Source organism: Halictus rubicundus, chromosome 2 (genome assembly GCF_050948215.1).
Source record: "Halictus rubicundus isolate RS-2024b chromosome 2, iyHalRubi1_principal, whole genome shotgun sequence".
Classification (NCBI taxonomy): Eukaryota; Metazoa; Arthropoda; class Insecta; order Hymenoptera; family Halictidae; genus Halictus; species Halictus rubicundus.
Genome location: NC_135150.1, coordinates 18,973,022 through 19,000,398, shown reverse-complemented (window position 1 = coordinate 19,000,398; position 27,377 = coordinate 18,973,022). Strand labels below are relative to the sequence as shown.

The following is a 27,377-nucleotide window of genomic DNA, read 5'->3' as shown; positions in this document are numbered from 1 at the left end:
CCCTGTATATCCTCGAATCCGTCGATCTCCGCGTGTCACTCCCGGAAACGGTCTCGTCGGAGAGGGGTCTTGCTCGTACGAAAAAGAATCTGCACGCGGCCCGGCTCCTCTGCTCTTTCCTCTCCGGTTCCCTCTCCTTCCACCACGCTCCCGTTTCTTCCTCTCCCTCTCGTTTTACTCGGCCGCGTTCTACCTGTCAGCGGCTTGATAGCCGTTGTTGCAGCGTTGCCGGCTCGGCTCCGGCTCCGGCGCCGAGCTTTCCTCTCCTGCGAAGCCCGTTCGAATTTTCCGCCAGCGAATCTTTCGCTCGGTTCCGCGGCAGCAAACAGTAACAGCCGACGAAGCCGGTCCCCCCGTGCTTTCGCCGGCCGGGGGGCGGGGGAGGGGGCTGCCGGTGCACGCGTGTGCCCTCGCGGAATACCTGGCCGCGAGAGAGTTCGAGGCCGAACAAAGTACCCCGCGGAATTCCAGGTGTGTAGAGCGTCCGCAGGGTCGCTGCGATCTTCGGCGAGGATCTACGGAGGAGCCTGGATCATCGGATACGGGGGTATCGATTCTCACTGGCGGTTTCGCGACATCGCCCCCTGCCGGATGCGTGTGTGTCTTCCTCCTCTCTTTCTCCGGTGCGGCGAAACGGCGAACAGAAGCAGGCGGACGACTTTTTAAAAATGCCACGCACCGACCAATCACGAACACGCGCTGTAGAGACGGCGGTAGAGAGCGAGGAGGGGAGAGGCAGGGAGGGCAAGCAAGAGGGGTCCCGCTTGTACACGATCTACGTGCACCGCAGGTATATAGGTGGACGACGGGCTGCCAAGCAATCCTGCGGGTGGGAGGGAGAGCGAAACGCGCTCTCTCTTGCTTGCTCGTTGGTCTCGCGTTCGCACACACTGTCTCACTCGCGCACACACGCCAAGTATACACGCGATCGCGGGGACGCGATCTCCTAAGCCGAGCGACGTCGATCTTTCAACGGGTCCGCGGCGCGGGGACGGGATCCATGGATCGACGACCGCGACGCACCGGTTTCCACGCACGCCACTCAACTGCGTCGCGAAAGAGAGAAAGAGAGACAGCTGAAGAGAGTAGCCGTACGAGGACAAGCTCTGTGCCAGCGCAGAGTGCAGGCGGCGGCTGTAGGCGTCCCGGTCTACGAATCGCGCAAACGAGCAGACGGAACGGCGACGACAACGACAACGACAACGACGACGACGACGAGGACGGCTACGACGACTCGTTTCTCGTGGAATGTCCGGGCGCGGGTTGCGTGGCCAGCCCCAGCCGTCCGTCCGTCCGTGCGGCAAAGGTAAGTTGAACTGAACAGCAGCGCGCCTACGGTGAACGAGATTAAAGTTCCGTGCCGGCGGAACCGCGGCACCGGCCAATCAGCGGCCGGTTTTGCGCGGCTCGGCCAATCGACAAGCTTGCTCACCTGGCGAACGGTTAGCCCAGGTGCAGCCGCCAAGGCGCCATTGCCTGGCGTTGGCACGTTACCTGCTCGACTCGTCTGTCTCGGGAGGGGGGAACCCCTGCACACACCGAACACGGCGTGGAAGGGGTACCGACTCACGCGAGATAGAGAAGCCATGAGTTTACTACCAGGAGGGAACAGGACGGCAGAGGGCACTACGCTGATAGGGGGAAGAGAGAGAGAGAGAGAAGAGAATTACGGTAAGCCTTTCGGGCCGTAAGCACAACGCCGCCGACGCCGACGCCGCATGCTATGTGCCGACTTCGTTTTCACGAACGTTCGCGATCGACTTTCGCGGCGAACGTCCCACCGATTCCCTACCACGATTATTACGAGTTTCTTTCCATGTGGAAGATGCATCCTGAAGATCCAACGGGCGCCGCATTGTTCCTCGATCGCCGCGTTTACCTCGCTGAACCGTGCATGCAACCGTGCGACCCGACGCGCACCGATCCCCAAGGTTTCGGTGCACTCGCGACGCGTTACAGCTAGCTTCGCGAGAAAGACGTTCTACGGCCTGACTTTAGAATTAATCTCCAGGAGGACGCGAATAGTCATTAAAGTCTCTCGAGTACAATGTATCCGGCAACGATCGCTGCGTTCGATTCAATCGAAAGTACGAAACAACATGCCAGGCGGGATTTGTGTTACTAGGAATCTCGGCTTGCGTACAATGTACATTTTCCTTGAATTTGTGGTGTAAATTAACTGCCATGGACCAGTGCGCTTGGACACCTTGAAAGAATAGGGGTTTTCCAGACATATTCCTCAACGTTGCTTTCACAGTAGAGGTTCCATTATCCGTACTAACATCTACATCATAAGTGTTCGGATAATAATTATCTAGTTTCTATGCTGAACGAAGTCCGAGTTGTACAATAAATCGAGTACAGAATATCTCGTTCGATATACGATTCTCCTTCAGTGTTATTAGTGCAACCATTAATTCCACATTCATATAATATTTTTCCAGTTGTAGTTGAAACTCCATAAGATTTTACTTCCCTACCACCGGAAAGTAAACTAAATCATCAGAATATCTATAAATCGAGTACAGTGATTTCTCTATATATGTCGCCATGGTAAACGTCGCAGAATTATCCCCACTACCGTGGGATAAACACCGTGAGGGGCCATGAAGCTCGAGAGGCTTCGGACGCTGGTAAACATAACACAGCTCGGGTATGCCTCCTGGACGATAAACGACGCTGACAAGACCCGTGTTGTTGACATAAATCGAGAATTCACTGTAGTGCAATACGGATTGTTTTAGATCGAATTGTTTCTTTGTGAAAAGTATTCACGCAACAAAGAGCTCAATGATCTCGATAATCGAAGTTTCGCTGTATGTACAACAGACTTAAATCTCCCTTGCTTGCAGGAGGTTTCGAACGACAAAGGTTGGTAATCGCCGTGTAACCGTAAAATAAATCGCAAAGGCTAATTTACCTCGATTCTTTGAACTTCGACCGATTATCGGCCCCGTCTCTTGATCGCTAGCGTAGGGAAACAGTGGGTCCTCAGGTAAGGAACCTCTGTCCCAGAGTTTTCCGTGACGGTACAGGGGGTCGATTGTTACCGTTAACTTCGCCCGGTCACCGACGCGACGGCCGTTAACGATTATTTTCGCAATAAAAGGGATTATCCCAGGCCTGATCCGCCAGCGCGAGAAACGGCAAATGTTTATGCTCGCGCGGGGTATAATGTACGGGGTGCAATAATCGTGATCGTAAACGGGAAAGGTATTCTCGACTTCGGCCTGTCCCATGGGCGTTCTTCTTCGTGCCGATCGCACGGGGTCCCGTACGCGTCGCTGGCCGTGCCCACCGATCGGTATCTCGAAATTAAATATGACTCGTGTTTAGAGTACCACGGTGCCCCGAATCGGACACTTGTACGTTTCCGAGGCGCGTCGACCGAGAATGAGATCGAGGGGAAGCGGATGGGAGTAGAGGAAGGGGAAGAGAAAGAGGGAGACAGAAGAATCGTGGACGAAAAGGGGGGCTCGTGTGGAGCAGCCGGAACACCCACCTCGTCTCGGTGCCTGCGTTCCAGACGATCGAAAAAAATCCATCGCGATCGTCCCTCGAGAAAATAGAGTAATTTAGATAACAGCCGGCTATCCCCCCTCTCTCGAACGCTGCCCTAGGTGCCCACCTACATCACCGGCGGGGTTCCAGCGAGCGTCAACGTCTTTCCGGGGGCACGGTGCATCGCTGCACCGTTGCAGTCGCCCCGCTCTGCGATTCGGTTCGTTTGAAACGCCGCGTTTCACGGAGGATGCTATTTAAAATCCTTGAAACTGTTCCGCACCGTCACGCGACCCGCAGAACAACGTAATCTGCATTCCGTGATTCACTTCGCATACAGCTCGCTCAATACCAAAAGAGTCCACCATTTCAAAATTTTCGATTTCTCGATCTCTACGATCTCTCTGTACTTCGATGTGGAAACTATCGATTCAAACGGTTCAATATCGAGAACAGAGGCATAGATGTAAATTCGAGCAAAATAAATTCGAAAAACTTCCACGCCACAAAATGTGTTAATATATTCGGTTTCAAGTATTCGCCACGAGTCTAGCTCGATGTTATAAGGGGTTAATGGAGCAAGGGGGAGATAAACTGCCGGCGGACATAACAGGTGGGAGAGCAATATGGTCTCCCCAGTGGCTGAATGGAGGCCGTACTACCCCGCTCGAACGTAGTATTTGCTCATTCATCGGTTCCTATTTTATTGTGGCGCCGCAGGTTTTCGATTCGCGGGCAGCCCGCCACGTGGATTAGGGACACCGAAGATTTGTGAGAACGGTAGATACTCGATAGCCGGACGGCTTTCCCTTTTCGTTCTACGTATCGCGTTCGAGCAGCCTCTCCTAGCCGTATACTGTTTCGACGACGCAATATGTATAACGACACGTTCCATAGACAGACAGACATCCAGACCGACGCATGCCCGTCGAATTGGAGCGTGTAATCAAATACCCGTAGAACTAGGGTTTCCGCTTGCCACGGCCTTCCTTTCCCCCCTTTAACGGCGCGATTATATCACGAGCAGACGTCTTTGACTCGTCTTGACGGGAAGGGTAGAGTGGGAGAGAAGTCTTAATCCGGCGACTCTGAACGTGAACAGTGCCAACGAAATAGAGAATACAGCGAATGCTCAATATATGTCAACGACACGGGTTTGCCAGCGACATATATCGTCCAGGAGACATACCCGAGCCGTGTTACGTTCACAATCCTCGGCGTCAGAGGCCTCTCGAGCTTCGTGACGTAGTGGGGATAATTCCGCGACGTTTATCATCGAGACCTTGGCGACATCTACAGGGTGTTCATTTGAAAACTTTCCAGCCGAATATCTCGAAAAGCATGAAAGATATAGAAAGAAGTTTAAAACACGTGTCCAAGGATTTCGAGAGGGAAAGAGGGGGGCAGTGTCAGTTTTTTATTTGGGTGGCGTTTTCAAGGTCATTTGAAGGACAACTTTGTTTTTTCAAATGGAAATCTATATCTTTTATTATGGGATCTTATTGTACGTAAAAAGACCAGCAATTTTCGTGGGATACTTTTTTTTATCCGCGCACTAGTTTTGGAGATATTTAAAGAGAAGTAAAGCGAGTCATACTTATACTGCGAGAGAGAGTTTGTAATTTCTGTATAACTCTAACAAATTTTCAAAATGTTCTCCGTTGTTTTCTAAACAATAATACAGACGATTCTAAAATTCTGAACGGAAATTTTTGAAGGTGTCTGTTGGAATAGCTCTACATTCCTGATCAATTCTGCGACGCAAATTGTTGACACTTTCTGGTTGTGTTTTATAAACAACAGACTTTAAGTATCCCCACAAAAAGAAGTTGACTGGAGTTAGATCTGGTGATCTTGGTGGCCACTAGTAAGTAAGTGGATCAATGATGTCGTCCAGTGAATTTAAATACAGATTGCCATTGAAATTCTCTTGGAAAGACAGAGGACCTATAATAGCATTTCCTAAAATGCCTGCCCAAACATTTACTTTTTCCGGCCATTGATTTTCACTCCAATAACGACAATTATGACGATTTACAGCATCGTTTAAGAAAAAAGTGCATTCGTCACTAAAACAAATGTTTTTAATTAGATTAGGAGTGACGTTGGTCATATTTGTTAATTCCTCACAAAACTCAATCCGCCAGTCAAAGTCATCTTCCAATAACTTTTGATGCAACTGCATTTTATAAGGAAGAAACTTGTTATGTTTAAGTAATTGGTGCACAGATCCCACTAACACACCAGTGACCATTGAAACTTGTAAAATTGAACTAGTAGGATTCACAGTAAACTGTCCTATAATTTCTATTTGATCAACTTCTTTTCTGAATTTTGGCTGGTTTCTTTTTAAATTTGTCACCGATCCTGTTTTATTAAACTTTGCAAGTAATTGTAACACGTGCGTATGAGAAACATGTGTATCAGGACGTCTCTCATTAAACGTAGCAGCAGTTCGACGAGCACACTCATCAGCCCCATAAATAACAATTATTTCTACTCGTTCTTCTAAAGAATACAACACTTTATACAATTAATTGTACTACGATATAGTACCTCTTATTGCGATGATTCACGCTTGACTAAATAGCACAATCTTATATTGAAAGACAGACAACATAAACAAGAGATCAATAGAGGACAATTTTGTTTTGAAACGGTACGTGCTAGTACAACTGGAAAACATCAACGATTTGCGTTAAAAATTTTAAGCAGTAAAATGCCTCGCTCTACGAAACTAGTGCGCGGATAAAGAAAAGTATCCTACGAAACTTCCTGGTCTTTTTACGTACAATAAGATCCCATAATAAAAAATATAGCTTTCCATTTCAATAAAAAAAGTTGACCTTCAAATAGCCTTGAAAACTGTCCCCCTCTTTCCCCCTCGAAATCCTTGGACACGGGTTTTACACTTTTTTAATATCTTTCATACTTTTCGAGACACTCGGCTGGAAAGTTTTCAAGTGAACACCCTGTGTAGAGAAATCACTGTATTTTCGACAAAAGTGCTGCTATGTTCTGTGAATAGACAAAGGTAATTTCGTTGCAGGAACAGTCAGATTACTTCGAATCGAAAAATGTTGTGCAGATACGCGAACCTGGTTCTGAACAAAGTAATTGGCACGCACTCTCCCGGATCCGTGTTTCATAATTATTCCGAGGTAAGCAATCGCGTCGGTGAATTCTCTTTCATCCCCCCGGTGCTCGTGGCCAGCTCGGTTCGCAATTCCACGGCGAAAACCGCGAAGCCGTACATCGGCTATTCATTGGGCAGAAAGGGAATCGTAACTCGAGACGGGCAGCTCGTCGAATTAATCGGCTTTCGAAAACTTGCGCGTCGCGATGCAGCGCGGATGCAGTACGATGCGTTCTCGATCGCTCGCCACGCGACCGAACGCAATTTGCGGCCGCACGTGTGCGTCGGTGTGCGTCCACTGTCGTAAATTACTTCGACAACTCCCGTGCACGTGTATGCACCGTCGCCGTCCACGAAATTCCACCGGTTTAAAAATATCTGCGTTTTTCGCGCTGCCGCACGGTAACCGTCTACTTTATTACTTATATCGTATCGGATCATCTGGATACATCCAAACGTCTCGTTAAAATAATTTCGCTGCAACGTTTGCAATGTATTGAAATATTTAAAGGTTCGTACTTTTTACTTTACTTTACTTTACTTTTTTTTAGGGAAGAAAAGTTTCGTTCCCCTATAAACGAGTAGATTGAATGGTTTGTCTGTTACGTAGTTATCAAAGTTTTTAATTATTTTCTTCCCATCGTACGCGCATCTTTTTTCCATTGTGTTCGAACAATGAAGATATGTGGCGTTTTAAGCATTCAAAAGATTAAGAATCTTTCCGTGAGACTAGCATACATCCTAATCAACTGGTAACAAAAGGTACCTTGCATCGCTAAGTTTCAATTATCTTCTCGAGATGAACGGTCCACTGGGGTCATGTTATTTTTATTCCAAGCAGCATCTAACAATCGTTGTTGCTAGGCTGCGACGCTTCACAGGGAATAAAAATTGTTTGCATCAATCGCGAGACACTAGAAACAAATAAGAATTTATTTCTTCAATCGATAAATCTTGGAATTCTGCGATAATAGATAGGGTGTGCTAAAGCTTATGGTGTACGAAATGTAAGAGGATTGACTTTAATCAGCACTATAAATCTTAACTTTTCAGATTCTATTTTATTAAATAAATTGCTTCGATCTTACCCAATGTTTGCAGTTGTCGAGCATGCGATCTTTCTAAGCTTTTTTTTTTTTGAAACTTATATTCCAATTTTTCAGAAATCCATAAAATTCATAATACAGTTTTCTTTCGATATAAGACGATGGGTCGGGGCGGCTGTCGACGTATTGCGGATGAGAGTACCTATTAGGGTTGGCATTGGTCTTGAGTGGGCCGAGAGTTTATGGGTCCCCTATAGTTGTCCGGCAGACCATAAGATGAGCAGCAATGCAGTGTTTTCTCGATATATGTCAACAATACGGGTCTTGTTAGCGACATATATCGTCCAGGAGACACTATTATTCTTTGATCCACGTGAACGTCGTACCCGACCCGTATTATGTTTACAGTCCTCAACATCCGAGGCCTCTCAAGCTCGAATGTCCCTCACGGGGTATACCCCGCGGTGGGGATAATCCTGCAACTTTTATCAGCGAGGTATTTGCGACATATATCGAGAAAAGACTGTATCTTCCGTTGGTAAAGGATAGAATATGACAAAAGAACAAGAGGAGAAACAAGCATCGTCGTCTTATATCGTAACAAATATATATGTATAGTTAACGGTGGCTATAATAAATTGAAAAAGATCATCTAGTAAAAATTGATACTAAAAGATCCGTATACGCAAGCGGCGCTAAGCGGCGTTTGAACGCAACCAGTGCGCAGTTGGAAACAATTACGGATTAGGTGGCGTTTACTATTATTTCGTGGGGCTAGTGACACAGCAGGAGGGGCGAAGGGAAAGGGCAAGGGAGGCGCGCAGGGAGATAAAAGTGTTTGCCAACAGGAGAGGGAGAGACGTGGAAGGGTAGGGGGCTCGGCCACGGCATTCAACGAACTGCTATTCTACGAGCTGGTTTGCATAAAATGCATTGTAATCCCGGCGCGCAATGCAGAAGGCTCAAGTTTTACCTGCCGGCGTAATTAATGCGGGGCCCTCCGGACTGGCTCGGTTCGCGCGGACGGGCTCGATGATAATTCACGAAATGGAGGCGGCCGAGTCCCGCAAAGACACTGTCTGTCTCTCTGTTTATCTGTCCTTCTGTGTCCTTTGGGCGACACACTCGAGCTGCTAGCTGCGAGAGCGCAACCGGAACTTTGTATCAAACGGACACGTTTTCGATGCTTCGACGACCATTCATTTCATCCGCACCAACGCCAGGAATGCCGCTATAGGGAGCACGATATTGTTCATCGTAGAAACAAATAGTTCTCACAACGATTCGTCGTTAATTCGGGGGATGCTGGACGTTATCGTGCAGTGGATGCTATTTTCTAGTGGCCGGAAGCTAGAGACACAGGGGAGTACTGTTTTCCCTCTTTAACGTCGCGAAGGAGCCTGGGAGCAGAGGTGGACCCTATGAACGAGGTATTCTTTTTGGGAATGTTTAAGAATTTTTTTCACAAAAACTATCGAACCTTTTGCATTCGGATTTTGCATACGTATTTATCGGTGTTTAAAGATCGGAAATAAAAAAATGAAGTTTATTGATCAGTATGAGTGTAGTTATAGTCTGAAACAAAATAAACGCAGAATCTTAGCCATTTACAAAATAGTGACATTTCGAAGTCAAATTACCGATTTCTTTGAAGTTCTTCGGTCTCTAGCGTGGTAAAATAAAAATAAGAAAAATTGTTTGTTTGCCTCTTTTCTTTCAAGAACTGTTTTTCGAAAATGGAAAATCAGAGGACCCTGTTTCATAGTGGCTACTAATTTTGTGACGTCTCGTGATCGGAGGTAAGAGAACACTTATACTGTTTCCCCTCTCGAGTGTCACATTGCGGCGGATGTTATTTGCTATTGGCTGGAAATCGAAGGTAGTGCGGGTACAGAGCCTATTCGATAGCAATCATCCCTTCCTTCGTCGGAAGATGACTTTCTTCACGCGTCGTGAAGCGGGCGATTGTATCGTCCAATCGCGGGAGACGTGTGAAACGAATATAATGTAACGGGTCATTCGGAACAATGGTAAACGCGGGGGTTGGTTGTTTTCGCTCGGGCAGGGCGCACAATGGAAGCCAATGGAATTTCTAGACGTCACGGAATTCGGGACGATCGTAAACGGCAAATGAGGTTCTAAGAAAGGCATTAGTTTAATAGGCGAGGACCTTGGCCGCGAGGTTTAGCCCCCGGGTGTGCCTTCCATAAATCAGTAGCGATTTAACGGTTTACAAGCGATTAGCGCGAAACAACGTTCCTCTACGTTCTCGGCGAACAATATCGTTCGCACTCGAATGCCAAAATGAAAACCGTCGGGCCGATGTCTCTCGAGATTAACACGCCGGCGTTGATTTAACACTTTGCCATTATTTCCCTGGATTTTAATCCTCCCGAGTGCCGGTCCAGTCAATTCGAAATCGAATAAACTTTCGGATTTAATTACATTTTTCGTTACGCGCGCCGCATTTTGCGAAACCGCTGGTTTATGCGCTCCGATTCATTTAACAGCGTTTCCCTCTAATTAAAGAATTTACTTCGTGAAACGTTAATCTTTTCATTGGGCGTCCGGCAATTATGAACACGTACGAACACGTAATGAAAGAAAAGTACAATTGCAGTGACAAAAATGTTACCGTAATGAACGTAAATGTAATGTACAGTTTGTATAAGTATGGGCGCTATGACACGATTAAGTGAAGGAGTGACTCGTTCACACTAGACTACTGAGCCCCAAACATGACTAATGATAATAACAGGATTAATTTTTATGGAAAAAAATTTGTTAAATGTTTAAAAATTTGAAAAATGTCCTTTTTTATTTCCGTAGCCACAAATTATAAAAGAAAAAGTCTGAATCCGTCGCTTTGACGGGCCAGTAGTTCCAGTGTTAAAACAATAATAATAATATTAGAAGAATTTAAGAATGTCGATGTACCGTTTTCAATTTTCTAAGATCAATAAAGAAAGAAGTTTTCAAACGACTACTGTGTCTTGCAAACGTTGCAGACAATTTTTCTTTCGCATGAAGTTCCAGTAATAGCCAATTCCAACGAGGAATTAATTTGTCATCCCCAGTGAAAAAGGTTAATATTGTACATTCGTCGCAGACAGAAAGAAGGATGGATAAATAAAAGGACGATGCGCGGGTGAACTGTAAGATGATTGCGCGGGCAGATGAAATTGCAAAGTTTGCAGCCAAGTAAATTTTTCACTCTGCATTTGATGGCGGTATCCGTCGGAATTTCGCCGATATCGAGAACAGAAGAGGCGGGCAAAGGAAGAACGGTGCAACGTATAAACGCTGTTTATTATATCGGTAAAAATTCCCTCGGCTCGCAGAATATAAAGCAAAGAGTCTACCTAGTTGGGAACTTTAGTGCGCTGTGTACGAAGCATTTCTTTCGGAGCGGAGGAAAGGTAATAAATGGTAAATCAAATACTGCAGCGAGGTACTAATTCAACGATTACCTGGACGAATGGGTCAGATTCTCAAACCTGGTAAATTGTTCCGAGACGAAAGTCCCCTGAAAGCAGCTGTCCCCCGTTTTCGGCGACGTTTATGGTCGCGACCGTTTGGCTCGGTAGACAATGTGTCTGCGAGCCAGGGCGCGGCCTAAATAATAGCGTAACACGTACGCAGCCAGGAATGAGTGACACGTAATTATTACAACAATCGCGCGTAACCCGATACCGTTCTCAAGACGATTGGCGCCGAGCATACGCCTACCGGCTCCCTCCTCTTCCTCTCTCACACTGATTCGGACAGCTCTGAACAAGCATAAGCCTCCCAGCAGAGTCAACGACTTCGATGCCACACGAGATATCGACGCTTTCAAAATCAACTCGACTATCTATTAGTCTCGGCGGTAAGTACACAGAAGATCTTTCTATTCTCTATTTCGAAATTCTCCACGGAGATTTATACATAGACTGCGGATTTTTAAGCAAATTGTGTCGGCATCAATTAACACGAAAAATAATATTAGAATTTCAATCCTTTTAATCTCTACACTGTTTCTAACTACAGCTACTCACTTTTCAGGTTTTAAAATTAATTTTTACGTTAATGTATTCATCGTACCGATTAGGATCTGTAAAATGCACGAAAGTTGGAGGACTACTCAATATCATACATTTAATTATTTTCAATTTTTATTTCATTAAATAACTTACTTTGATTTTATGGAATTTTTGAGGTTTCTAGTTTGGCTGTCAAAGCGTTAATGAGTATATAGGGTCTTTCGTGAACGGTGGGCAAAACTTTGGGAGTAGATTCCTAATGCTTAGAGAAGAGAAAGAAAGTTGTATCAAAAAGATTAGTTTAAAGATTAGTTTATGAGTTATTAAAGTTTTTGTGCCACAATTCTTAGTATTGTACGAGTAAATTGCATCATTTTCGTATGTATAACATGAAAACAAATATATAGAAGGGAAATATTCTAGGTCGGAAGAAATGTTTCCTTTTGGAGGTAAAATAGCTTCGAGTGCAAAGGGTTAATATAACTTTTTAGTCTTCCCTAAGCATTAGGAATCTATAAAGTTTAGGAATCCTAAAGTTTTGTTCACTATTTACGAAACCCTGTATAAAATCCTCAATCTATCAGACTCGCTTGAATATTCGTACATTCTTTAAAAGTGGACCAAACGACTTGGCTCTTTTTGAGAGTTTAGTGGAATTAGTTCACGACGTGAGAAAGAAATTTAGAAAAAATTGCAATCGATCACCTGCAATGTCCAAATAATTACGAACTGAACGATTCTTATGGTAGATTCTAATAAAATTTGAGTTACTTAATAGGTCGCAGTAAAAATTGATTTGCAAGTTGGGCAACAAAATTGCGAAGCGGTATTGGAAAGTTATATAAGAACAGAAAAATTTGATGCACGGTGCAAGTTGCCAAACAGCTCGGAAAAGTTGATGGATCGGACCGGTGTGTGAATCATTGATTAGGCAAGTTTATAATGCAAAAGTAGCATGCACATTCTCGCGAAGAATCGTACTTATTGCTGGAGGTAATGTTATGCGCGTGCACCCACACTCGCGTACGCGTTCAAAGCGAATACAGGAGCGTGTCGCCGCAGGGGATCTACAGTTCGAAAGCAGAATCGATCGATCGCCGTGGGCGATTCGAAGGCAGTTATCCCCTCCATTTTGTTGCTGACTTGAGACAGGGCAGTCGTCTTTTTAATCCAGTTGGCTTAAGCACCAGTTTCAGCTCTTTTTCTGTTCCTGTGAACGTCCGATGGCGGCGAGTTGCGTGCAACAGCCGTGCACCGTTAATTTTGTTGCACCTGTTTCCTTTGAAGCTCGGACGTGCGCATGCCCGGCCACTATTGGGGGTGGTTTGCTCGAGTTTTCTTCTCGCTTCGCATAATTTCGCGAAATTATTTCGCTTAAGAAAATCTTGTGAGCGCTCCAGCATTAACCAATCAGAAACCGAGGCAAACACGGCATCGTGTGCATCGATGCACTGTGTGTAGCGAATATAGCGAAGGGATTGTTCCTGCCCATGGTTTATTACTGTTATCATTGGCATTACAATTGTTATCCGTTTGCTTTTACAGATCGAGCCTCGGGCGAATTGCTTCAACTCATAAGTGGTCAGTGGTTTGCAATGCATTTTAATGTCTTTTTTAAAGCGGGGCGATTCATTCATACATAATTAGATCGTGAATCTTTATTCAGAATATAAATTGTGTCTTGTTGCTAGGAACAGACGTTGGAATGTTTTTCTTTCGTTAATAAATTTTAAATGATTGGTTATAATATATTGTTACTCGAACATTTTATCAATCTCTCTACTGTTTCGGCTATTCATTACAAATTGCAGATTATGAATGCATGAAATCTGCAGGCTATTCGTAATTAATATAATTGCGTTATTATGTATGGGATGCTGGAGGTTCAGTTTATAGGTCATTGAAAATATAGGGGACAATGTTGCAAGTTTTCACGATTATGATTGTCTTTCTGTACAGTCTGACGCATATTAAAATCTTCGGATTCATGACAACTAAATGAACGTGGCATTGTTTCAGTGAGCGATATTATGATTGAATTTATGCAAACGTTTTACCGGTTTCATATTGTATCTGTGTCTATGATACGGGATGAATCTTTTAGTAGATGATATTAATATAATATTATTATGTATGCAATTTCTGACGCAGTTTCAATCAATGTGAACCGAGTACTGTTTATTAAACGAATTTCTCTGTTATTGCTATTGTGTCTCGACAGATTGTTTTACGCATATAGAAATATACGTGTGTTAATAGTTCCACGCATATATTAATGTTTGTTTCGTAATTACTATCGTTGGCATAATGTCGGTTGTTGTTATGACCACCTTGTTTCCACGTCCTTTCAATTCTTGGTCATTTAACATAACATTTTCTGTCCATTATTTGTGGAGACTAAAGTAAAACGCAAGTCCGTTTCCTGTGTTAATAATTTTAATGTTTTCGTATACGAAGAATGTTTAATTTCATGGACCTGTGTATTCTATTGTATTTTTCATTTTCATATTTACCATAAAAACGTTAAAAACTGCACTGTAATTATCACTAGGTACTACGTGACCACCATGTTTCCAGTTTCAAAACGGCTTCCAATTTTAATTGCTGTGCTCGTTACCTTGTTAGTGCTAAAGCAACTGAACATTAAAACCAAGCAGTTTGAGTTACTGTATAAAAATAACTAGACACAATAATTATGCACACAATTATTAAGCAATGATTATAGGCACAATAAAATAACTAGACACAAAGTCAAATGACGGATTTCAGATTTCTTCTTTTACAATTCGTGAAATTCTAGAAATATTTTCTTGCGACATTTGTAAGAATGTCTCTTCAATTTTATTTACCATAAAACCCTATGAAACCTGAATAAATTCAATCCTGTTATTATTATGAAGGAATGTACGTGAGTCTCGTTTAGGGCTCGGTAGTTTTACTGTTAATAAACTCCTAGTAAATAGCTACGCTCTCGCAGAAACCATAACCGTCTGAAAGCTGCGAGGAAAAAATCACGAAAACCGCTGTAGAATCGTATAAACTTTACAGCGGCACCAACATCCTGGTGACCCAGATGCGGGGCACAGAGGACATCATGACTATTACATCGTCTTTATTGCGCTATTGCCGGCATTACAAACACACGGCGTGTACGCATTGTTGCGCAAGGGCCGTCGGCGCAGTCAGCCAGGGGCTGTTTGAAAACCTGACCCAGGCTTGCTTGCTCCTCGTTACACCGTTTCCACAGAGATTTCGAAATCGCGTTTGGCCGCGTGCGCTTATACTCGCGCTCATGCTCCCGCATGTTGCACGTGCTCGTGCTCGTTTGCCCCGAATACACTGACAACATTCGGGCACGCGGAACGGCGGATCCAGTTAGCGTTCGAAACTAATTCGGCCTCTCGCGCGAGTTTATTCGCCCCGAGCTGTCGGCGTTCAACCCCGCTTGCACACTTGTTTGGGAATCGCTTTTCATTAGTATCGACGATTCTGCCGATGCAACAATGCCTGCAATATAATATAGCAGGACGTGTCTCCCTGTACCTATGCGAGTCAATGCACTTGTAACGCATTCAACGCACTCGCAGGTCACTGGAACAGCTCTGGTTCTAGGGCACCACCGAAAGTTCTTTTAGTCACTCTTTTGCTTCATTTTTCGAACGTGCCCTTGAATGCTTAATTATTTTTAAGCATTATTTCTCTGCTGTCTTCCATACCACACAGCGCACTCTCTTAAATCTTATTTAACCAGCTAGCTGTTTTTGACGAGTATACTCGTCATGAAGAAATGGCAATATTTTGTATCATGACGAGTATACTCGTCAAAACAGCTGTACGGTACATTTTTACGACTCAATTTAGGTTCACATTTTTCAAAGAGGTCGAAACAGTTAACTGGTTAATAGCACGTGCAAATTTTTTTCCTACGTGACGAGTATACTCGTCAAGATCGCATTTTTTCATGACGAGTATACTCGTCAAGATGTAATTTTCTGATGACGAGTATACTCGTCAAGATGGAATTTTCTCATGACGAGTATACTCGTCAAGATGGAATTTTCTCATGACGAGTATACTCGTCAAGATGGAATTTTTTCATGACGAGTATACTCGTCAAGATGGAATTTTCTCATGACGAGTATACTCGTCAAGATGGAATTTTCTCATGACGAGTATACTCGTCAAGATGGAATTTTTTCATGACGAGTATACTCGTCAATATGGAATTTTCTCATGACGAGTATACTCGTCAAGATCGCATTTTTTCATGACGAGTATACTTGTCAAGATCTTATTTTCTGATGACGAGTATACTCGTCAAGATGGAATTTTCTCATGACGAATGTACTCGTCAAGATTGCATTTTTTGACATTCAGTTGATTCAGTGCTTTCTTTGACATTCACATTAAACGACTCATGTTAACTTCCAACTCCTGGATTTTCCGAGACGCGTAATTTTCCTCTCGTTCTTGTCCTAATATTTCCTCGCCCTTTTGCCAGATAACATCTCGCCTCGCTGCGTTTGAACTGTTTATTGAAAGCTTGGTGTCCAGGCGCCAGGTGAGTTCCTCCTACACAGTGTTGCGTGAAATCCGACGTTCCGCGGTCGTTCCGTGGGAGGATTCTTTCAGGAATAGCACACTTAGTGTTTCGAAGGATTTCAAAAAATTCAAAACACGCGGGTCTGACGGTCGCGTGTCTTTCCAGCTCGTAATTCGCCCTCGCGGGCTGCCAGTCGCGCTCGTAAAAGGGAGAGTGGCTTTCTTTTAACGGGATACCCGTTATATGGCTTCCAGATGCCTCCCTAACAATATAAGCGAGGCTCGCGAACACGGTGAAAAGCCGGCGTTAAACGACGACGAACGGATAGAGAGACTATGAGAGCGAGAGAGCGAAAGAGAGAGACGGCTCTCCTTTTCGCTCTTTCGTTACGGCAACGTTACCGTGTCTCGCTCGCCCGCAAACATTGTCTTTATCGCGTAATGGGAGCAGCACGCCGCATGGAAAACGCAGCTGTTTATAACCCGCGTTATCGCGAGATACAATTAAAACGCCGGGTTTTCGAGCCGGAATAGAGCCCACGAAAAAGTGCATCTACTTGCCGAGCAAGGTCCTCTTCATCTCGTAGATGATGTAAATTCTAGACAATGTAGATTGTAGACAGTGTCGCGTCTCGTTAGCGGATTATATTAATTAGAAAAAAAAGTCTCGTAATCAATTTCACCGGGTGATTTGAAAGTTGCGTCCTCGGGAAGGGACGCGGGCGAACATAACCGCGGGAACACTGGTCGCTGCCAGAACTTCGCCCATTACTTTTCCGCCCCGGAGTTTCCCCAGACTCGATGATCGCGCGATATCGTTCTCATAAATCTCGAACAGGTGCCACCTGCGAAACTGTAATCGCGCCCATGCTCTGCGTTTCTCGATTAATTCGATCGAGAGGAGCGTGACAAATTCCGCTCGTAAACAAGCGACGACACCGAAAGTTCAGGAAAATATTCAACACGGGGCTGGTTAGCCACCTTTTCACCGGGAGGGTGAAAACTGGCATGAAACTGTTAGGGCTGTTTTCCCTTGTGCAAAGGCATCATCTAGCTATTTAGTTTCTGATCAATTTCAATTGGAAGCGGTGTAATTGCAATAAGAATTTCTGTGAAAAAATTCCTGAACGACTACCTAAATATATTTAAATATTGCCATTTATACAATTATCAAAACCGTGGATCTCCTACATATTAATAGTACGAAAACACGCTAATTGCGCACTGCGTATTTTATCTTGCCGCTGTATCACTTTACAAATTTTGCTTGCGCGCACAGAAACGTGATACTATAGTAGCATGATAGTGTTTGTATAATTTAGTATCGTTTATTATTCATGAAAAACACGAAATTTCGTCCCATATGAAATCGAACAGAACGGCGAATTTAAATTTTTTCATTAAAATCAATAGCCGTAGAGATAAGAGAAAATGTGGTTTATTGTTTCCAACTTCAACAGCTAAACAATAATCACTAGAAAAAATATAGTGGATATATAAAAGCGTTCTGTGTTATAGATAAATGATGGTTGAACTGTTTTCCTAAAATCAATAGTTCCCAAGGCGAATAAAATGGTTTTCGTTGCTGACCTTTAACCCTCCATGGGCTAGCATATTTTTTACACTTTCCGTGGGCAACCCGAGTCGTTTATGTCCACGACTAATTTTGTTTATGGTTGTATGCTTTCGAAAAATCTAACAAAAATTCTGGAATACGTATTGAAGTCCCTATTTTAATATTATAATCGTTGAAACGTCAAAAATCAATCAATGAAAATGAAAATAGAACTGCCTACCCTGCGAGTGATATTTCCCAGGTTGCCCACGGAGGGTCAACAGCCATTTTCAACCCCTAAAAACGAACGTTGGAAAATCGCACGGGGAATATTCGGAGGGGCTCTATATAACAAGACTGATTAAAAAAAAATGGTATCGGAAATCGTTGAAGACGTTAGGGGGCGACTGCAGTGGACACTCGGGTATAGTTTTCTCGTGACGTCGTTAATCTCACTCAAGCGACGACAATGACAAATAGAGATCCCGTTTTGGCGACACCGAGTGCGTTTAGAAGACGTCGGGCGCCGTTACTTCTCCCGTCGCGACTCACCCTTCCGTATATTACTTTCTACAAAGTAGTCGAGAAATTAATAATACTTTAGCCTCGGTTTAGAGACCCACCGGCTTCCGACTTCGCTCCTCCATTTTCCACCGGTTTTATTTCTCTCGTTTATTTACCGCGTTCGATACACTGCTTTTGCCCTCCCCCCCCCCCCTCTCTCTCTCTCTCTTTTCCCGATCGAAAAGCATTCTTTTTACGATCGGCGAGATTGGAATCGCATCGACGGGGAAAATCTCTGACCTCAGTGCGGAGGCAGCAACGCGGAAACAAAGCAAACAAAGGGAAGCGAGACATCGATTTTCCGCGTGCAAAACGCGACAAGGCCAACGAATGGGACGAATATTGCTCGGAGACGCGAGAGAACGGGATCGTTCGATTCCGAAGGGGAATTAGCGTCGTTGCAGCTCCAATAAACTGCATTCTTCGCGCGGATACGACGCAAATTGCTCGAATATTAAATTCAACCGCGTCCTTTGAAACAATCGCGATAAAGAGAGAAAGAGAGAGAGAGAAGCGTGGGCGGCGATTCGAGTCGCCCTCCGATCGAAACGACTGTAATTTTCCCATTACTGTCCCGTGCCACGCAAACATTATGTTAAGAGACCCGGGCGAACCGGAGTAAGAGTAACGTAATTTTCGGAAATTCTTGGCAAGCGAAATCGCGATGAAATTTCCGGAAACTTTCAGCCCCTTGCGATTTTCTTCATTTTATGCGTTTATGAGACAAATGGGTAGATCAAAATGAAAATACAGCGAAGTCGCGTTGCAAGTCCCTTGCGCGGAATTGGCGAGGGACATTCCGATGGAATCTGTGGTTCTCGCCGAAAGTTGCATTTGAAATACACAGTGCACGCTGGAAATGTGAGTGACCCTCGCGTCTAGATGGCCAAAACCAGGGACCTACAGACGGATAGGGACAAGAGAGCGGAGAAAATGTCTTTCTCTGATACAATGTTCCACGTAGAAACGAACTTACAGCGGAAATTCACTGTAATCAAAAATATTCCAAGAATCTAAAAATACGTATTGAAAAGCTTTGCTATTTTGTTCGAGACTCGGACCGAGTAAAGTTTGTTTTAAGTGGAGTGATCGATTACGAGTTCGGCCGCTCAGCGGACGAATTTGCAGCGGAGTTTGCTGACTTTGAAAACGATCTCGCGAGGAAACCAGGAAAAATTCCCGGGGCCGCCGGATGCAATCCCGAAAATTTCCATTCCGCTCGTCGCGTCGCATCGGCCTGACCCGGCGAAACGGGAACGAGGAACGAGAATGACGCGTGTAACTGCGCGTCCGGTACCGGCCGGGCCGATCTCCAATGGTTACCGATATCGACGGACCTCGCTCTTTTTTTTTTACCCTCCCCCTTCGGCCATCCCAGATATCATTTCGCCGATGCACTTTTATTCCGTCCTGTAATTCCAACGAGAAAACATCCGAGCGGCGTTCAAGCATCGTTCGCCGATGGGAACGCGGCATCGATCGGCGTTCACCCACATCTTTTGAATACTTCCTCGATATTTCTGTCGGGCCCCGCGTTATCGCGATACCGAAAATCCGCGGAATTTCCGCGTATCGCGTAAATCGCTGTGCCGAGCTTACTTTGCGAGCGGGTCGCCGACGATTCGAGCGATGCTTTTACCGATCGACGAGAACGCGTCGAAATGCGATTGAAGCCCAAAATGATCAAATGCATTCCTTTATTCAAACACTAATCCATCTTCAAACTGTCGAATTCTGAGTAAAACTGTATTGACCTCCATATGTCCTAAATCTAATAGTTAACGAGATATTATCGAAACTTATTTTCTTTCTTCTTTGGGTAATATCTGGTTAACTATTAGGTTTAGGACATATGAAGGTCGACGCTTTTATACCCAGACTTTGATACTCTATCGATCTATGGTATAGAAAATGGGACATTCCATTTAAAAAAATGAACACCTACAAAAAAGCTACTAACTTCAGATTAATGCCCCCTCGAAACCAAGCAAGTTCCATCTGATGCATTACTTCCTAACACCAATAGCAGCCGAGTTATTCAGGTGGCCTGTTTCTGGCGCCTCACCCTGTATTTGTCTGTGTGATTTAGCACCACATTTCAAGGGTTCAATCGGCATTAAGTAAAATAATTGTAATATAACATTTTATTAACATCCCTCGACATTATTGTGTTCTATAGAACATTTATGTAATCCTTCTCTCTCTCTTTTACTTGCACCATTTCTGCATTGAACACTTCCTTTATGAAAACGCGATGCTATTTGAAACACATTCTATACTATAACTGTTTTAGATGCTGCCGACTCTCGAACTGAACTGTTTAGAGCTTCACGGAAGAATCTCTAGCCTCCTGAACTCAACTGAAGCGAACTTCAAGTTCGAAACTACGGCAAACAGTGCCTATATAGATGGTAAACCTATCCGGCGCGCACCGGCCGTCTCAACAACCGGAATCGATATCGGCGAGCTAAAAAAACCACTTTGCCGTCGCAGACTCTAGAATCCGCGTGCACTGTTAACGTCGATACGAACCGATTGCAAATTGGCTTGAGAAAACGGAGTACGCGGATGCAAATTCCAGAGCGCTCTATTTTGTCCCGAACGAGAATCACGCTCGCTTCAAAGCGAATCAATCTGGCACGATTGAAGCCGAGCCGCGTACGATCGGGAACCTGCGAACCAGGAAGACGACCAGCCCTGGTGTGTAACGAACGATTGTGTTTCAGAGAGCTGCGCGGAGTCGCGAGCGGATCGTAACGAGTCGACCGATAAAATGGTCGCTTCGATTCCCGGGCTCGGTCGTGCCGGAGCGGGACACGGGGACATAAGGTGTTTTCAACGAAATTTCCCGAAGGTTGTTTCGCGGTCGACGAGCTGAAAGCGGTCGCCGAGAATGGCCCCGGTGAGTGGTACACAAATTTCATTCGGCCGACACACAAGAATGCTTTCAGAAGGTCTGGCTTTGAGGCGAGCCACCGCGAAAGAAATCTCCACAGCCGTCGAGGCTTTTCATTCGAGGAATTTAATAAACTCCCTCTATTCGAGACGGATTTCTTAATCCGTACGCGCTCCGCGAGCAGATTTCCGCCAGTTTTTCCCCGACGCGGAACGAGTCCGTTCCGGAACAGTATTTTCAGGCGCGAGAGAACTCGGACAAGTACTTTTAATTGGCCCGAAAGAGCGGCTCGCTAAAGGCGAATTTGGACGTAATTTAGATTTTTAATTGCCGATTGTGGGATGCTTACTCAAGCGTCCCTTAGAGTCACTCGCAGTCAGTGCTGGATCAACCGATAAGCAAAGCAACCACGTGGTTAGGAGAAAGGGAACATCGTAGAAATTTTCTGAATTTTACATATAGTAATAATATTGTAAAACCACACTTTTTGAATGATCGAAAATGCCTCAGAAATTGTCCACTCTACAGTGCGTTGAAGGGATCCTGTATAAGGGGGGACCTCAAAACCTTTGAAGTGGTTAGAGCCTTTAAAGGCCTTAATCCAGCATTGTTAGAAGTAATATCTAAATTAAGTTCTCTGCATATCCAAGTCGTATGGTACAGTACTAACAAAGTTATTTGCTTAAGAGTGTCCGAATATTATTGCGAGTGACTGTATCTAGCTTTACTCCGTTAGGAACTAGAAAATTCGGTTGACCAAGAGAGCTTGCGCAGCCATTTGTTTCGATTCTCCTGGGATTTCCACGCGAGGGAAATTATAATGTATTTTCCTTTAGCTCTTCGCCACTAACCTGATATTACGTTTGTGCCGTGCGTGCTCGTCGCCCTTCCTTTCACCGTTCTTCCTGCTCCCTGAGCCTCGGGATAATCAGTAGCTGCATGCAGGACCTGAAAGAGAGAAGCTGCTGGCTCTTACGGCGCACGGTTTCGCCAAATTTTCTTTAGGGAGTCAGCTCTTTCTTCAGCAAAGTTCACTTTGTTACTAACGTGACATTAATGTAACTGTTATGAGACTTACCCGATCATTCCTCATTCTTCTTGCTCTTAGCTTCAGGTTCAACCTTACGGTATTTCTCCGAGTTCCGAAACACTTAAAAAAATTAAGGAATAATCACCGGTATAGAATATGTCCAGATTTTTATTCTGCATAAAAATCCACAGTCTACTGATCATTAATTGTAGAACGTCCATTACAAACCTAGAAATGTCGACGTCCTCTTTATATCTCGTGACTGACTGTAAGATTGAGGTCTATTTCTCCTTAGTCAATAATCTCAGTAAGCCGCAAATAACACATTCTCAATCTCTTTGACTCTGTCCAATAGTTGAAATTTCTATTAACCCTTAGCACTCGAATGACGACTCAAATGCGTCACGAAAAATTGTTATACTATTATTTAAAACATTACGGTACTTGTATCTAAGAAATTGCAAACATTTAACACTATTCCTACCACGGCCGATCAAATTGATCCTTTCTAACTTCTGCGTACAATTCCGTACATACAACATTATCACATCGCTATTTATTTTTACAACTTTTCTTAAAGTATGTATGCAATGTATTTTTCAGTATTTCTTTCTCGTTTTATTTTTTTTTCAAGAAATATATGTATCTTGTTCTACTTACCACGGCCGGCCAATTTGACTGCACGAGATAATATTATCTGGTAATTATATATATGGTAATTATATATATGGTATTTACTCTCGTAAACCTAAACAATCAGTATAAAAGAAAGGCTTTTCTCAATGTGGCGTGGCCAACTCAAAATAATAATAACAGTACCTGGTTGATAATACTGTTCCATGGCAAATGCATCCAAACCGCAAAGGTGGACGATACAGTGCAATTTTGTTAATCGAGGAGAGAGCATCGCAGTATTTTTTATATAATTGCAACTATATAAAAATAAATTTTGTATCGTCATTTTATGGAAGTTGTTCATCTACTAACTCATTCAGCATCAAATTGACTATTATCCACGTTTAAATGTATGAACCGGTCATTTTGACCACGCACAGTAGGAATAGGTGTACAAGAAGTGTCGGTAGGTTTAGTGTTAACATTAAATGCCCCAAAAAAATTGGAGACAGAAGTGTTTGTCTAGAATTGAGAATGAATTTTCACGCTAATATATATTCAGTCTACCAAAATTAACTAGCATTTGCAAAATGCAAGAAGATTGGAAGACCACTCGGAATCACACATCTTAATTCTTCTATATTTATTTCATTAAATAAGTTACTTTGATGTTATGGAATTTCTCGTGTTGAAAAATTGTTGGTTTCTGATTTGAGAAAAGTCTCCGAGTGCAAAGAGTAAACATTCTTTAACATTTGTAAATCCTACCGAACCAGACGAAGAGATCTTTACACGAATATTAATTTTTGTATGGAAGAGAATAGGGAAGTGGAACCGAAAAAAATATTTCTTCGCCTTATTGTGTGTTTCATAGAGTAATAATAATAATATTGCTTTATTCAGCCTTACAGCCAAGAATTGGGCTCTGTTTACAATATCCTATACTTACAACAAAATAAAACTATCTTATCCACGCATTCTCTCTCTCTCTCTCTCTCTCTCTCTCTCTCTCTCTCTCTCTCTCTCTCTCTCTCTCTCTATCTCTCTCTGACTCACTCATCCCTACTCTAACCACTCTACCTATATTCTGCCCATTCCTATTCTTATCCCGATTCCATCATTTCCTACTCTGTTATCTTTGTTTTACGCTTCATTACATTTAAATTTCTGCTCTGTTATCTCTCTTCTTTCTCAACTTTTGAAGCCACGCTTCGACATTTGTATCTATCCTCCCTCATAGAGCAATAAACTTCATACGCATAAAGGGAAGTAGATCACGTGCAATGGAAATATTGTAAGTCAAAAAATGTTTTGGACCGAAAGCAACTTCGAGTTGCAAAGGGTTAATATCTGTGACAAATGCATAAAATGGTCGTTCCACGGTCCACTTGCAGCTCGAGATACGTTCCCTCGGGACTCGGGAAGGAAAGCCAGCACGGCCGATCGGGATTCCGAGAGTCAGCTCACGTATTCGCCCATGGCAAATCAGTATCGTCTCCGGAATCGGGGGCATCGGCTATCAGCGGCGTACCGTGCACCGTGCAACACGTGCTACAAGCTGCAAGTGTGATTTGCGGTGCGCCGTTGACTTACCGGCAAACAATGAAGCGCGGTCAGCCGCGACGAAACGTTCCGATGGGACACGGCATAACGCTAAGCGTATTATTACGTGAACGGGAAGCGATACTGACCCGGTTCTGTCTCCTCCGACTGACATGAGTTCCGCGAGAGGAGTGTGCACCTTTCCGCGCATGTTTCTGCATCTTTCTGCAGCGCCGTCCGCGTGTAAATTCACGAGCGCGGCGCAAGTGGCCCGGAAGCGGCAGTGTTCACGCCTAGCATAGTTTCCACAAAGCGTGGAAACCGACCTCGGGGCTAGGAAACCACTTCTCGTCCCGTTGCTGTTTAAAAAGCACTTACCTTCGTCGCCGCGACAGAAGAGAGACTCTAGAATATTCTTCTGGAGGTTCGCAGAACCTATCGCGAGCAACGCGATAATCCTGTGTCGAACACCTTTTTTCATCCGATCCATTGGCCTGTTTCTTGAAGTCTGCGAAGATGACTTTGGTAATATGCATCCCCTAGAATCTAGTCCCATTTGTTTCTGTGAAAAATTCCACAACTGTTTTATGCAGTGTATTTATTTCAATTTTCAATTCAAAGTTGTGCGAAGTATGGGACTGTGAGAGTGACTTCTGGAAACTATTAGGGGCCTGCGGATTTGATGTATTTAGAAGAAAAATGAGTCTGCTCATTTGTATAAAACAGCCCACAAAAATGAGGATTTGGCTCGATCAGAGTGCCCGTACCAAGAATATCGAAGTAACCAATTAACGGAACGACTTGTTTGACTACCGGAGTGCCTTAAACACTTCTCCGAATGAATTAACAAACAAGAGTAATTTAATTAAGGTTAGCCCCAGGAGAGAAGTTTAAGAGTGCAAGGACTCGGTCGACCAACGGATGTCGACCGAGTGACAAGCTGCAGGTTTATCCAAGAACGAGTTCGAAGTTTATACAGGGTTGATTGGCCACTCGAAGAGTTAATCAACGATTGTTTATTCTCCACCCCTTCCCCGTTGTGACGCAAGACGATCGGACGCAGAAGTCGAGAACCGTTTGACGGGGCAACGCGTCGAATTCGATTGCGGGTAGCTGCCGATTATCCGGGGAAGCCCGATAATTCGCCGTTAATTGGATTTGACGGGGAAGGGGGAAGATAAATCGAATCAGCGGACGGTTCCCGGTTATTTACCTGTGCGTCGAACAAACTCCCGTACGGACGCGTGAAAAGAGCGGTTCGAACTTCGGTCTTCTTTGCAACAATGCTGGTCCAGCATCCGTGGAATACCTACCACTCTCCTCCGAAACACGGTTTTGAGAGGCTCCGCCGTTGTTCCCCGGGAACTTTTGGATGACCAACCTCGTTATCAAGGGCCCTCGTTGTCCGAAATGAGTTATTCCACTCCGAGATAGACCAAACCTTTTTCTCATTCGTACGGAGTGTTCGGCAACAGGTGGAAGAAAATTTAAAGAGATGCTCTTCGTGACAATGTAGAATTAACACGTTCAGTGTCGAATTACAACCACCCAAAAATCCTACAGAATCAAGAGGTAATTGAACTAGTGAAATCGGAACTGATAAGTTGATATCCCCCCTCCTCCCCGGGAGGGACATGTGGGATATCTATGATATTCTCGGCCATTGTATGTCTCCTGAAACCAGTAAAAATACATGATTCCCTTTCAGAAAACATTGTTGACCTCCACGTCTCCTCTACACCTTCGTCTATTAAGATAAACAAGCAAGTTTAACTCTCCAAGGGCAGAGTCGTTTATGCCTAGACTGCGAATTCTGTGCATTCATAACAAAAATGAGTAGATAGAATATAAAACAGCGAAGACATTAAAAGAATTTTAAAATCCTATTCTCCTATTTTCAAGTTATTGTTTAAGAAAAGAAATTAATGTGTATTCTGCAATTTTTAGTTTGCATATGATTCAGAAGTCCATTTATCTCTAGGCGAAAATTTCATTCTCGAATCTATCCAAAGAGAAAGTATTAGCGTACAGACTTAATATCCTAGAATTTTCTCCGATTTTTCGAAAGCCTAATCAGTAAAAATAATGGCCCTTGGCATAAATAAACGGCCCAGTGTGTCTACGGGAAGGTGCGAAAAATGAGTGTGCGCATGTAAGATTAATTTAATCTAATTAATTTATTCTGTTAATCCACCCTGTGCATTCAGTGAAGAACTTTAAGAATTAGCCAATTTCTCGACCAAAAGTCCATCGAATGGCAAACGTTACGAACATCCGCAGTTCCGCCGAGTCTCACGGGGCGTCGTAATAAGTCATTGTAGTCAGAAAGAAGAACGTGTCGTAATAAACGTAGCCATTATAAAACCGTCACCGATTATCCGAGGCGTGCACGCGGCAGACGTTCTGTTACAGAACAATGGAAGGCTAAATTCGATCGTTCTCTGCGGCTCGTCGGCCGAAAATCCCCGGAAAGTCGTAATGAAACTCGCAGTTAGCGATAAGATCCCTCTGTCCGGGGCGAAAAACACGGCGCATTTGTTTGTTCGTTCGTTGTATACCCACGTTGTACACCGACGACCGCGAGAATGTCTCATAGTCGTCGTCGGGCAAGAGAAGACCTTACTCAGGTTAGAATGGTCGGAAACGGTCTGGGACCCTTCCCACAAACGACGTGTAATTAAAGTAAGGAAAGACAACGATTGTTGCGCAACCCCGAAAGAGATTCGTCTTTCCTCGGCGACAGAAATTAATGGCGGTAAACGCGCCGTTGTCGCTCGTCCGAAAATGGAATGCGAACATTGTCGGGGAACCCGCAGGAAAATTCGAGGAAAACGGCGTCCCGGTACGTGTTGCGAGTTATTGAGCAACGAACTGTAATCCTTCAGAGGCCTGAGAACCATTGCAAACGAGCACGGTGCTGCGAACGTG

The 27,377-nt window shown here is 44.1% G+C and overlaps 1 protein-coding gene across 1 annotated transcript; it reads left to right on the top strand.

Moving 5' to 3' along the window:
* The first annotated feature begins 435 nt into the window (after positions 1–435).
* On the top strand, positions 436–27,342 carry LOC143362998 (uncharacterized). Its single transcript, XM_076803577.1, has 3 exons — positions 436–1,306; positions 26,862–27,291; positions 27,335–27,342. Exons 1-3 carry the CDS (start codon positions 1,001–1,003, stop codon positions 27,340–27,342), a joined length of 744 nt encoding a protein of 247 aa, XP_076659692.1. The 5' UTR covers positions 436–1,000.
* The last annotated feature ends 35 nt before the right edge of the window (positions 27,343–27,377 follow it).

Coding starts and splice junctions, on each gene's coding strand:
- LOC143362998 (XM_076803577.1), top strand. CDS start 1,001: ATGGATCGACGACCGCGACGCACCGGTTTCCACGCACGCCACTCAACT. Junction 1,307..26,861: donor CGTCCGTCCGTGCGGCAAAG/GTAAGTTGAACT, acceptor GTTCTGTTACAG/AACAATGGAAGGCTAAATTC.